At 41.1% G+C, this 14,407-nt stretch overlaps 1 protein-coding gene across 3 annotated transcripts in view; it reads right to left on the bottom strand.

Moving 5' to 3' along the window:
* MAP7D2 (MAP7 domain containing 2) overlaps nucleotides 1-14,407 on the bottom strand; it is a 75,724-nt gene that overhangs the window by 11,600 nt on the left and 49,717 nt on the right. For all 3 annotated transcript variants that reach the window (XM_006835588.1, XM_006835589.1, XM_006835590.1), the window contains 5 exons: nucleotides 12,873-13,068; nucleotides 11,838-11,942; nucleotides 4,467-4,523; nucleotides 3,460-3,538; nucleotides 1,940-2,126 (listed from right to left, as the gene is read on the bottom strand). In XM_006835588.1, the coding sequence (XP_006835651.1) occupies nucleotides 1,940-2,126; nucleotides 3,460-3,538; nucleotides 4,467-4,523; nucleotides 11,838-11,942; nucleotides 12,873-13,068 (624 nt within the window). The remainder of the gene's footprint in view (nucleotides 1-1,939; nucleotides 2,127-3,459; nucleotides 3,539-4,466; nucleotides 4,524-11,837; nucleotides 11,943-12,872; nucleotides 13,069-14,407) is intronic.

The raw sequence follows: 14,407 nt of genomic DNA, 5'->3' as shown, positions 1-14,407 counted from the left end.
GCAAACTACTTCTCCTCCCTGGCCTCGGTTTCCTCCTCTGTGAAACAGGAAAAATCATGGTTTCTCCTAACAGAGCTCCTGTGAGTGTGACTGTGAGCATGAATGGAATTGGAACCAAGCAAGAGATCAGTTCAGGTTAGGGACCCTTGTTAACAACAACCTCCACCAACCATAGTCTCCTGCACAGTGATATACACTTTCTCACCTACTATTCTCAAGTGAGCATTCTAGCTCACCGTGACTTATCCAGCTCCTGTCCAGTGGCACCTGGATTCTCGCTCTCCCCTCTCCCTAAAGACAGAAGAAAATGCATCCTTGTGGGAGCTACAAGCCTAGATGAATGGTGGGCTGAGACTTGAGACCCTGTCACTCTTAACAGTTAAGAGTAAAATTGTGGCCAGACTCTTTGGTTCTCTTTCTTCCTGAACAATATCTTAGAGAAGAATCTAGAAAAACCAGTTGAATTGCAGAAGCTCAGAGGTTCATCTCCCATGCCACTTAACCCAGCATGGGGGCAATAGTTGAATTCACAACTCTTGCCATGTCTGGAGCTTGAATACATTGCCTCAGGAACAGATACACCTCACCTATCTCCATCTCCACTGTCTAGGGTCCAACAACTGCTATGAGTATGGGGCAGATAAGAGCCCTACAGGATCAGGTGCTGGCCTCAGGACTCACATCTCTAAATGCAGAAGAGGCAACAGGGAGAACTTAGAACACACACAAAGCCTTCACTTTCTTGAATCCTGACCAGTGCCATATCTTGTACCCGGACCCCAGAGATATAAAAGAATAAGCACAGCAGGTAGGCTCAGCATTGGGGAGGGGCATGTTACATTACTCCTTCATAACCCTTCAGATGCCTCAATCATCTTCTCTGCAGGGAAGTGGCACCAGTTTGAGGAAGCCTGCCATGATGGGTAGTATGAGGAGGAGGGTTGAAGGCCCCTGCTGTCAGTATTCATAGGACTTACCCTACCACTCTGAGCAGCCCATAGGATTCTGGGTCTTCACATATCTGGCTCAAACCCAGAGTGGGACGAGGCAGAATATTTACAATCAGTGTCCCAAAGGATTGAACCCCCAGACCAAGATGGGAAGCTTTGGTAGGCTGGATCACTGGCTGAGTGTGTACAGAATATGGCACTTCCTTCCCGACTCCCAGACCCACTCCAATGCCGAGGTTCTGCCCACAGTTCTGATCAATGCACAGGTCTCTGTCCCAACCCAATGCTGAGTTCTCCTTTCGTCTGGGATTAATCTTCCAAGTGATATCAAACACAAACATGGCACCAATGTAAGAATTCCTTACTCTTTTAGGACTGAGAAGCAAGTTAGTACCTTCCTCAGACTCCATTTACAAGTTTATTTAAATATGAGACCTGGACAGAGTGGAGTCTATGGGTACTCAGAATGATCCTCATCCTCTAGCTGCTAAGAAAGGTGGCTGCTAAGGGCTCATAGCCACCCTTTCTCTAGAAAATGCCTCTGGTTGTCAGGAGTCCCCATGCCCAGAGAGCGATACCTGCAGCACCCTGGGTAGCCCAGTCAGTAACTGAGAAATACACTGGTATGAAGGCCACTCCCTTTATCTTCAAGGGACAGCTCTCTGGTAGAAACTCATCTTCTAGAGCCTGTATAACCAGCTGAGGTCACATCCTTACTTAGCACCTTCCCCTGTCCCATTCCTGCGTCCCTATCTACTTTTCTCCTTAGAACTCTCCCCCAATAAATCACAGGCCTTAGAATCTCTGTCCCAGGCTCTGCTTCTAGGGAACTCTACCTGAGACAATAGTATTGTACCACCAGCAACTTTCTTGTAACAGCAACCAAACCTACATTATATGGTCTGATTTTGTAAACAAAATCAACTAAGATGGTAGAGGTGTTGGAGGAAGAGATGAGGGTTATGTTCAAAGGAAATGGACAGACATACCTCACATCCATAGACTGAACTTCTTCAGTGGAGTCATCTAGACTGTTTGATTTGCCATTAAGGGCATCCAGATGAATAAATCCTGCAACTGGTTTAAGCCCATTAGCAAAAACATCTCCGGGAAAAGTTTCTGGGGCAGTGTGCCCTACACCATTCAATTTCTGGCAGGTGTTCAATCCATTTATATCTAATTGAGAACAACAAAGTCATTATGTTAATTACAAAATGTCCCAAAGAAATAAAGAGAAAAAAAAAAAATATATATATATATATATACATATGTGTTGTTATCGTTAAGTGCCGTCGAGGTGGTTCTGACTCATAGCAACGCTGTATAGGGTTTCTGAGGAGCGGCTGGTAAGTTTGAACCACCTACCTTGCAGTTAAACATTGCAGTCCAGAGCTTATCCTACAGTACCATACCAGGACTTCATAAATATATATACACTGAGGCAAAGATATAATGCAAAAGATTAATTGCCTCAATAAATATATATACACTGAAGCAATTAATCCTTTGTTTTACATCATTTACCAGAAAGCCCAGAAATAATCCATGTAATCCCCTACACATGGAGCTCTGGCAGCATAGTGGTTACGAATCAGGCTGCTAATCTCACGGTCAGCAGTTCGAAACTACCAGCTGTTCCGTGGGAGAAAGATGAGGCTTTCTGCTCCTGTAAAGATTTACAGCCTCAGAAATCCTGTACAGGGTCACTATGAATCGGAACCGACTCCACGACACATAACAACAACAGCAACAATCCCCTACACACGTAAGAAAGAAGACAAATTACTTTATCAGTGTCTGTGCAGGGTTCATGACACCCAAAAAGCTTCATGTTATAACATGGTCCAGTTTCCCAGGCTCTGGGTAGCATTTTCTTGAGCCACAAGAAAAAGGAGAAATACAAAGAATGACTTTAAGCTGGAGATGCTTCTCTTGACTTTGGCTACTACGGACTATTTCAAACCTAAGAAGATTAAAAAAGATCTAATAGAATATTCTAGAACACAGAAGTCTGGAAGATAGGAGAAACCTCCATAGAAGAACAGAGTGAAGTCTTAATAAACCTGTCCTGCAGGTAAGCTCCCTGGAAAACATCATGGGAAGACAAACAGTCCAGCTCCTGTGCTGGGACTCCTGGGGAAACTGATGAGCCCAAAGTTGGTGGTTTTCAAGATAAATCGGACAAACTCTGAGCTGCTGATAATCCTCCAGGGGAACAAGATTGTCCAATCCCATAGGAGCTCTGGTAGTGTAGTAGTTACGAATCGGGCTGCGAACCTCAGGGTTAGCAGTTCGAAACTACCAGCTGTTCCGTGGGAGAAAGATGAGGCTTTCTGCTCCCATAAAGATTTACAGCCTCGGAAACCCTGTACTCGCTATGAGTCGGAACCGACTCCAAGACACATAACAACAACAACAACAACATTCTTAAAACGGTAAGTAGTGCCCTCTGCAGGAAGCTTTAAATAAGCCCTCCCCAGCTGAAACCAAAACCAGGCCTCACACTCACCAATTTTGTTGGGGACAACTGGTTTTGTCTTACTTTCCACACACACAGTAGGAGGAATCCCCACCTTAGGCTCTTCTTTCTGAAAACAAATACAGGGTAGGTTTAAAGAGAGAAGGTTGACTTTACATTGAAAGATGAGAGCATTAAGAGCACAGAGGATAGCTGGAATCTTGCTGGGTTATTTGCATGTTCATTCTGTGAATTTTCTAAGCTTCTTACAAATCAGCTATTCTTCTCTTATTATCATATCACCATCCTTTTTTTTAATTCATGGATTACTGTGCCTTTGGAGTCCTACTGTGGTGCTGTGGGTTAATACTCTGGACTGCAAGGTTGGTGTGACCCACAAGGTCGGGAGTTTAAGCTCACCAGCCGCTCCTCGGAAACCCTATATAGGGTAGCTATGGGTTGGAACAGACGCGATGGCACTTAATGACAACAACAACTGTGCCCTTTATAAGGAGCTCTGGTGGCACAACAAAAGTCAAGCACTTTGTTCGAACCAACCAAGTGGTTTACAGGAGAAAGACTCTATGGGGCAATTCTACTCTGTCACATGGCTTCACTGCGAAATGAAATTGACCTAACAACTATAACACAATGCCTTTGCCCACATCTCATTTACCCTTTCTCATTAAGGAGATCTTTTATCCACAAAAAAGTTACCAACACCTCATCTCTGAAATCCCTCTGTTAAGACTCCTCTCTGAGGCACCTTATGGTGGCCTCATGTGTCAGAATAGAACTGTGCTCTACAGAGTTTTCAATGATTGATTTTTTGGGAAGCAGATTGCCAGGACTTTCTTCTGAAGCTTGTCTAGGTAGACTTGAACCTTCAAAATTTGGTTAGCAGCCGAGTGCACCTCCTTTATCTAGCCAGAAACAAAGCAGGGAGAACCCTTCTTTTCTGGTAATCCTCTCCAAGACCTACAATTTCCTAGAGTATAGTTTGCCATTGTTTTCTACTGAGTACATAAACTATTAAAAGGGTAACCTGAATTTCCTACCTTCACTTCTGGAGAGACTTCACTCTTTCTTGTTCTCTTCATTATTTCATCTATTCTCTGAAAACCAATAAGAATAAAGTAGAAATCACCAAGACCCAAAACATATAAAACTAGCTGGGTCTATATGCAGTTGCACATTTCTCAGAAAAGTACTAAAAGACAAATGCTAGCAGACTATTATGAGTATAGAAAGGTCTTCCACTGGTTTGTCCAATGTACACCTCTGGCTCTGTGAATAAGAGCAAATGCTTGAGAAGCTGACTAGTAGCATCTAGAATCAACACTCAAATTATATCCTTAGTTTATCTCTAGTTCAACAAATCACCACCCGCCTCTTAAGAGGATTGGCCACCTTTTACAAAGTGACACTGGGGTGTAGGTCATGAGAAAAGGCACACATTAGGCTCTCAGCTCCCAGGTCTTATATAGTAATATAAAGCCCAGGCTGGACCTAGGGTACCATTAGAATGGAGCTTTATAATCAGTCTCCATAATCCAACTCTACCCATAATCACTTTTAAATGAAAATGGCCTAGACACTCTACTTAAAAGACAAAGACCACCAAACTATATTAAAAACAGACAAATAAAAAACCTGACTACGTGCTGTTTATAAAAGAAATATTAAGTGGCGCTATGGATTAATGCGCTGGACCCCAAGGTCAGTTTGAACTGCAAGGTAGGCAGTTCAAGCTCACCAGCTGCTCCTCAGAAACTTTATACAAGGTCGCTATGAGTCGCAACCAAATTGAAGCCACTTAACAACACCATAAGGACAAACAGATTAAAAGTAAAATGAGGAGAAAAGATTTACTGCACACATTCTAATCATAATAATGCTGACAAAGGAAACTTTAAGATGAGAAATATTACTACAAATAAAGAAGGGCATTTCATAATGATAAAAAGAGGTTATTTCAATATGAAAATTTAACAATCTGATATGTAAATTCATCTAATGTTGTTGTTGTTGTTAGGTGCCATCAAATCAGTTCCGACTCATAGTGACCCTATGCATAATAGAACAAAACACTGCCCAGTCCTGGGCCAACCTCACAATCATTGCTACGCCTGAGCCCATCGCTGCTGCCACTGTGCCAATCCATCTCCTTGGTGGTTTTTCCCTTTTTCCTGCAACCCTCCGCTTTACCAACATGATATCCTTCGACAATATGTTTGAAGTATGAGAGCTGAAGTTTGGCCATCCTGGCTTCCAAGGAGCACACTGACTGTACTTTTTCCAATACAGATCTGTTTGTTATTTTGGCAGAACATGGTACTTTCAATATTCTCCTCCAACACCACAACTCAAAGGCATCAGTTCTTCGATCGTCTTCCTTATTCACTGTCCAGCTTTCGCATACATATGAGATTATTGAAAACACCATGGCTTGGGTCAGGCACACCTTAGTCCTCAAGCTGACATCTTTGCTCTGCAACACTTTAAAGAGGTCTTGTGCAGCAGATTTACCTAATGCAATTTCCTGTTTGATTTCTTGACTGCTGCTTCCATGAGTGTTGATGGTTGATCAAGCAAAATGAAGTCTTTGAAAACATCAATCTTTTCTCCATTGATATGGATGTTGTTTATTGGTCCAGTGGTGAGGATTGTTGTTTCCTTTGCACTGAGATGCAACCCATACCGAAGGCTGTGCTCTTTGATCTTCATCAGTGAATATTTTAAGTCCATTTCACTTTCAGCAAGCAAGGTTGTACCATCTGCATATCGTAGGTTGTTAGTGAGTCGTACTCTAATCCTGATGCCATGGTTTTCACCTAACATTAGGGATTTCAAAATATAAAGCAAAAGTAGACAGAACTAAAAGGAACAGTAGACAAATCCATAATCACAGGTATAACTTCTAACATTTTGTTTTTAGCAATTAATAAGAAAAATGACAAAATAAAGCTATACAAGATTTGAACAATACTGTCAGTAAACTCAGAGTCCTAGAGTGGCACTGTAGGATAAGCACTGGACTGCTAACTGCAAGGTCGGTGGTTCAAACTCACTAGCCACTCCTCTGAAACCCTGTATAGGGTTGTTATGAGTTGGAACCGACTTGAAGACACTTAACAGCAACACCAATAAACTTCCACCACTTGCCTGTCAGTTGGTTGTACTGTGGTGGCTTGAGTGTTGCTGTGATGCCGGAGTCTGTGCCACCATTATTTTAACTACCAGCAGGGTCACCCATGGTGGACAGGTTTCAAAGGAATTTCCAGACTAAGACACACTAGGAAGGAGGAGAGGTGGGTCACTTCTGAATGTTTAGCCACTGAAAACCTCATGAATATCAGTGGGACATTGTGAGATAGAGTGCGGGAAGATGAGCTACACAGGCACTCAAAACATGACTTGGGGAAGAACTGCTTCCTCAAAGTAGAGTCGACAAGGACAATGCAAATGGAGTAAAGCTTTTGGGCCCTTCATTTGCTGATGGCGCACAACCCAAAACGAGGAGAAACAGCTGCAAAGAGCTATTAATAACCAACCAGAACATGGTATATACAAAGTATGAATCTAGGAAAATTAAAAGTTGTCAAAAATGAAATGGAATGCATGAATATCAATATCTTAGGCACAAGTGAGATGAAATGGACTAGTATTGGCCATTTAAAATCTGATAATCATATGGTTTACTATATTGAGAAGAATATATCAAAGAGGAATGGTGATGCATTCATCATCAAAAATAATATTTCAAGATGTATCTTGAAGTACAATGCTATCTGTAATAGGATAAAATCCATACAAGGAAGAACACTATTATTTAAATTTACACACCAACTAATAAAGCCAGAAGGAGCCCTGGTAGCTTAGTGGTTACGAATTGGGCTGCTAACCTCAAGGTCAGCAGTTCAAAACTACCAGCTGTTCCATGGGAGAAAGATGAGGCTTTCTGCTCCCGTAAAGATTTACAGCCTCGGAAACCCCGTGCTGGGTCACTATGAGTCGGAACCGACTCCGTGGTACTTAACGACAACAACAATAAAGCCAGTGATGATGAAATTGAAGAATTCTACCATCTTCTTCAGTCTGAAATTGATCAAACATGTAATCAAGTTGCACTGATCATTACTGGTGATTGGAATGCAAAAGTTGGAAACAAAGAGCAAGGATCAATAGTTGGGAAATATGGCCTTGGAGATAGAAACTATGCTGGACTGCATGATAGAATTTTGCAAAACCAATGACCAATGCAAATAGTTTTTCTCAACAACATAAAAGGTGACTTGGAAGAGAGCCACATTTGTGTCCATTCCACAGAAGAGTGACCTAATATAGTGTGGAAATTGTTGAACAATATCATGAATATCATATGCCAAGTAAAATTTTGCCGAAGACAAAATACACAAGGACCTCGTGAGATGAATTACACAGGAATCAAATTTATTACATCTGTGGAAGGAAACAATGGTGATGGCTCAATACCATCAGCAAAAACAAGAGCAGAAGCAGACTCTGGAACAGATCATCAATTAATCATAAGCAAGTTCAGCTGAAGCTGAAGAGAATTAAAACAAGTTCATGAGAGCCAAAATATCACTTTGAATATAGCTCACCTGCATTTAGAGACCATCTCAAGAACAGATTTGATGCATTAGACATTAATGACTGAAGACAAGAGGAGTTGTGGGATGACATCAAGAATATCATACATGAAGAAAGCAAATGTTCATTAAAAATACAGGAAAAAGGAAAAGACCAAAGTGAATGTCAGAAGAGACTCTGAAACTTGCTTTTGAGAGAGGAGAAACTAAAACAACTGGAAGAAATGATGACGTAAAAGAGTTGAACAGAAAATTTCAAAAGACAGTCAAGAAGACAAAGACAAATATTATAATGAAATGTGCAAAGATATGGAGGTAGAAAACCAAAAGGGAAGAATAATCTCTGTATTTCTCAAGGAGAAAGAACTGGAAAAAAAAAAAAAAATCCACGCCTCAGGTTTCAATACTGAAGGATTCTATGGGCAAAATATTGAATGGCTGGAAACATCAAAAGAAGATGGAAAGAATGAATACACAGAATCACTGTACCAAAAAGAATTGGTTGATGTTCAGTTATTTCAAGAGCTACCATATGATCAAGAACCAACGGCAATAAAGAACAAAGTCCAAGAACAAAGTCCAAGCAACACTGAAGGCATTGGTGAAAAACAAGGTTCCAGGAATTGATAGAATACAAACTGAAATGTTTCAACAAACTAATACAGCACTAGCGGCGCCCACTGGTATATGTCAAGAAATTGGAAGAGATCCGTATTTGGGTTAATTCCACAGAAAGATGACACAATGTAATGTGGAAATAACTGAACAGTATCAGTAATTTCACATGCAAGTAAAATTTTGCAGAAGATAATGTAAAAAATATTGCAGCAGTACATCAAAAATGAGCTTTCAGAAATTTAAGTCACATTCAGAAGAGGATGTGTAATGAGAGATATCATTGCTGACATCAGATGGATCTTGCCTAAAAGCAGAGAATATCAGAAAGATGTTTACTTGTGCTTTATTCGTTATAATAAATATCCAGCCCACAGACTGCATAAGGCCCACGAAATCAATTGGTCTGGCCTTGCCAAGGTAACCTCAGTTCCAGCCATTGCATTGTTGTGCATATAAACCCAGCTACTTTTGTATGTTTTGGGTCTTGGTGATTTCTACTTTATTCTTTTTGGTTTTCAGAGAATAGATGAAATAATGAAGAGAACAAGAAAGAGTGAAGTCTCTCCAGAAGTGAAGGTAGGAAATTCAGGTTACCCTTTTAATAGTTTATGTACTCAGTAGAAAACAATGGCAGAATATACTCTGAGAAATTGTAGGTCTTAGAGAGGATTACCAGAAAAGAAGGATTCTCCCTGCTTTGTTCCTGGCTAGATAAAGGAGGTGCAAAGAGTTAACACACTCGACTGCTAACCAAATTTGAAGGTTCAAATCTACCCAGACAAGCTTCAGAAGAAAGTGCCGACAAGTCGGTGGTTCAAACTGACCTTGAGGTCCAGCGCATTATCCTGCAGTGCCACACCAGGACTCCAACCATCACATTGTTGGTGGGTGCCCTAGAGACGGTTCGAACTCACTGCAACCCTATATAGGGTTTCTGAGAAGCAGCGGATGGGTTTGAACTGCCAACCTTGTGGTTCGCAGTCCAGTGCTGATCCACAGCATCACACCATCACATTTAATTAAAGGTTTCACCAAATATAGCAGGCCATTTTTTAAAAGTTTTTATTGTGAATTGAGTGATAGTTTACATGGGGGAACATCAGTTTGTTTCATTGCAATGATTACAATCCCCTACATCATTCAACATTATTTTTGCTTCTATTCCCTCTGAAGTTTTTTTTGGATGTGCACCAAAACACTCAGGAATATACAATCATTGCAAGCCTGCCCCCTGGCCACCAGCACACATCCCCTCTCCCTCCATGAGTCTAGAGTCCTCAGCTGCTCCATGTCTCTGTCTCTTGACATTTCCTCTGTCTCTCCATGTCATCATCTCTGCCTCCATCTCTGGTGTCGCTGCTTCTCTGGTTAGGGTCCCACATTCCATTCCTGCTCTTCTCCCTTGATAGTCCCAGGGTCCTCCATGCCGGGACTGTTAGATCGACCACTTATTCCTTTTTGCTACAAAACTTCTACCTTTACAGTTGCTACAATCGCAATTAGTCATGATAACAATTACTCACTATTGAATCATGACAGTCTTGTTCCCCATCTCCTTTCACCAGACCTCTCTAGACAGGATGAAAACCACTCAGTGGGGATTCTACCTTCCCCCGCACTCTCGGAATCTAAACTCCCTCTTGAAAATTTGTAAAGCCAGTCACTTCGTGCCTTTAAAGGCCCCTCATTTTAGGTGGCCAGTGTCTAAGTTGCCTATCCCTATCAACCTTGTGTACAGAGGGGATGGGAATGACTGTTGCTATAAAGATTCTTTTCCTCGTGGTTGGTATTTTAAGCTACTACATCAATAAGTGTAGGTCAAGTTCATCATACTGTAGTGCTTTATACTTGTTTTCTTTTTTAAAAAAAAAAGAGAAAGAGAGAGAGACTTCCCCCACCCCCTTTCCTTCCTCTAGTCGGGTTTTGAACATTCAGCCATTGACGTTAGGTCCAATGGGCATTAACATAGCAAGCTAATTTTTAAGTTGATAATTTTGTATGGCCCACAGATGATGTTAAGAATATCCAGATTGCCCTTGGTGTAGATCATTATAACTATGGATAATCTGGCGAAGATCGGGTATTCCAGAACACTTAATTGTGCTCATAGGGAACCTGTACATAGACCAACAGGCAGTTAGTTGTTTGAAAAGAACCAGGGGATACTGAAGAGTTTAAAATCAGGAAAGGTGTGAGTCAGGGTTGTATCCTTTTGCTATACTTATTCAATCTGTATGCTGAGCAAATAATCCAAGAAAATGGATTATATGAAGAAGAACGTGGCATTAGGATTGGAGGAAGACTCATCAACAACCTGAGATGTGCAGATGATACAACCTTGCTTGCTGGAAGCAAAGAGAACTTTAAATATTGATGAAGATCAAAGAATACTGTCTTTAGTATGGATTGTACCTCAATGTAAAGAAAACAAAAATCTTCATAACTGGACCAATAAATAACATCATGATAAATGGAGAAGAGATTAAAGTTGTCAAAAACTTCAATTTGGTTGGATCCACAATTATTATTCAGAGAAACAGCAGTCAAGAAATCAAATGACAAATTGCATTAGGCAAAACTAATGCAAAAACCATCTTTTAAAGCATTCCAGAGCAAAGATATCAATAAGAGGACTAAATTTTGCCTGACCCAAGCCATGGTAGTTTCAATTGCCTCATGAGCATGTGAAAGTTGCACATGAATAAAGGAGACTGTAAAAGAGTCAGTGCATTTGAATTATGGTGTTGGTGAAGAAAATTGAAAGTACCATGGACTTCCAGAAAAAAAACAAATAAATCTATGTTGGAAGAAGTACAACCAGAATACTCCTTAAAAGTGAGGATGGTTGAGATTTTGTTTCTCGTACTTTGGACATATCATCAGGAGGGACCAGTCCCTGGAGAAAGACATCATGCTTGGAAAAGTAGAGAACCAGGGAAAAAGAGGAAGCCCCCCTCCCCAACAAGATAGACTGACACAGAGACAGCAACAATGGGCTCAAACAAAACAATTGTGAGGATAGTGCAGGACTGGCAGTGTTTTGTTCTGTTGTGCACAGGGACACTATGAGTTGGAACTAACTCAACAGCACCTAACAACAACAACAATCAATAAAATTGACCCAACAATTGCAAATAGAACTGGACTCACTTCCTGCACCTGCCTTGTCCTAAGTCCTTCTGATCCCTCAGCCTTTACCTTCTTCCTCTCCAGGCGCTCCTGCTCAATCTGCAGCATGATCTGTTCTCTTTCTAGACGCAATTGCTTAGCGGCTTCTTGGGCCTTTGCTTCTGCTACTTCTTTCTAATAGAAACAGGTAAACCAAGGCATAGGCTTTATTCAGCTCAGAAAACACTGTAGTACTTCCCTGGGGTTGCACATGTTTCTTCAACTCATTACCTACCTTTCTCCATATGGGTGTTTTCCCATTATTCAATGTAGATTTACATAAGCTGCTCTATAATGCAGCAGATATGGCTGGTGCCCCCCCGTCAATAAACTCTTGGTTCACTGTGCAAATTACCTGACGCCAGTTCTCATATGCAACCAAGGTCTTCCTGTATCTGAAAGCAGTCTCATGCCAGGGAATTTTCATGTGGCTGCAAGTATCAGGAAGTTAACTCCCTCTCCCATGCCCCGCGCCCCTGGAGTGACCCTAAACAATGAAGGGCAAGGGTTGGTGGATAAATATCCTAGCATCCTTCATCCCTCTGAGAGCTAATTCTAAGGCATGTTCTATATTTTTCAGAGGGTTCCAGTGGCCCACAGTTTGCCAATCAACATGTTCTTCACTGCCTTTCCTCTAACTCCACAACTAGTTTCCTGGGATTCCCTCCCAAATAAGCTACTTTTACCTGAACTGTGTCCCAGAGACTGTCTTTGGGGGAACCTAAGCTGATATATAGAGTCCTGGTATGGCACTGTGGATTAATGCGCCAGACTGCAAAGCCATTTGAACTGCAAGGTCGGCAGTTCAAGCTCACCAGCTGCTCCTCGGAAACCCTATACAGGGTTGCTATGGGTCGGAACCGACTTGACGGCACTAAACAACAAGTTGATATATGGCAAACATAATAAGTTTAACTTTTGTTCCCCAAAGCAATTTATACTCCTAACCAACCAGCCCAGGCAGTTAAAAATTTTTCCAGAGTCATTCAAATTTAACTAATTTTATCTAATATCAACTAAAGCCCTTAACACACTAGGAAAGTCTTTCTTAGGATTTTACTGTACCTGTTTCTCGATCATGGCCTTTTCTTGCTTTTCTTTCAACAACTGCTCTTCCTCAGCCTTCTGCTTTGCCTCCTTTTCTGCCTTTTTTTTATCTTCCTCTTCTTGTCGCTTCCTTTCCTCTTCCTGTTTACAGGTTTTTTCTTCTAGACGAAGTCTTTCTTCCTCCACCTTTCTTTTCAATTCCTCTTCCTCCAGCCTTTTGAGGACAGAATTGTTGTTAGGAGAAGATAACGCTCAAAAGGCAAACTGTCAACGAACTGCTGTGCGCTGACAGCAGAGCAATGCTAAACATATGAACAAGCCCATACACTGAAATTAGTATGTTGTTGTTGTTAAGTTGTTAAGTGCCGTCGAGTCGGTTCCGACCCATAGCGACCCTGTATAGGGTTTCCGAGGGTAGGAATTAGTATGCACGGACTGAAATGACTTCTTCGTCCCGGAAATCCACTCAATCTACAGTCTGTGTATTCACCAAAAGAATTTTTTAAATGAAAAAAAAAAAAAAAAAGGTAACCAGAGTTGATTTTCAATTCTATAAGATGTAGATGTTGCCCAATCAACCTACAAAGGACCACAATTAGATTGTAAGTTAATCTCATCATTTGTATTTAAAGACAATTCTTTAAAAAAATTAAGCAGAATATTTAAAATCAATGTAAGCTAGGATCCTCATAGTGTTTCAAGAGCCAGTCAGCAATTTAAGAGAGATTATTATGAGTTCAAAGAATTCACTTAGGGTTCTAATTGGTATGTGATTTCTGAAGCAGTAAATGGAATATGCTCAAAAGAAATTTGACATTTAATATAGAAACTAAATAAAAAACACCCATTTTTCTAATCTTTAAAAAATACATTTTAGTTTTTATTCTTTGAAATATCAAAATTCAATGGCATATAAACATCTTTCATCCACAGATGAATGGTTCATGATGTAATGATAAGGAGTTCTAAGCAGTAGGGAAATGCTGTAGTCTCAGTTTTCTTTTTTTTAACGTTTGTAACGTTCTTTCTTCTCACATGTGTGTCACTTTCCTCATTTACAGAAAATGTGGAGAGTCACACTTACCTTGATGAGTGTTGTTGTTGTTAGGTGCCATCGAGTCGGTACCAACCCACAGCGACCTTATGCACAGCAGAAAGAAACACTGCCTGATCCTGGGCCAACCTCACTACTGTTGTCACGCTTGAGTCCATCAATGCTGCCACTTGGCCAATCCATCTCATTCAGGTCTTCCTTTTTCTCTGACCCTCCAACCTACCAAACATGATATCCTTTCTCCAGTGACTGGTCGCTCCTGATAATATGGCCGAAGTATGAGAGATGAAGTTTGGCCATCTTGGCCTCCAATGAGCACCCTGGCTGCAGTTCTTCCAGCACAGATATATTGCTTCTTTTGGCAGCCCAGGGCACTTTCAATATTCTCCTCCAAAACCATAACTCAAAAGCATCAATTCTTCTAGGGTCTTCCTTATTCACTGTCCAGCTTTCGCATGCATATGAGGTTACTGAAAATACCATGGCTTGGGTGAGGCTC

The sequence above is a fragment of the Chrysochloris asiatica genome, unplaced genomic scaffold (assembly GCF_000296735.1).
Source record: "Chrysochloris asiatica unplaced genomic scaffold, ChrAsi1.0 scaffold00018, whole genome shotgun sequence".
Classification (NCBI taxonomy): domain Eukaryota; kingdom Metazoa; phylum Chordata; class Mammalia; order Afrosoricida; family Chrysochloridae; genus Chrysochloris; species Chrysochloris asiatica.
The sequence above is the reverse complement of the archived record's forward strand: the minus strand, read 5'-3'. Positions and strand labels throughout refer to the sequence as shown.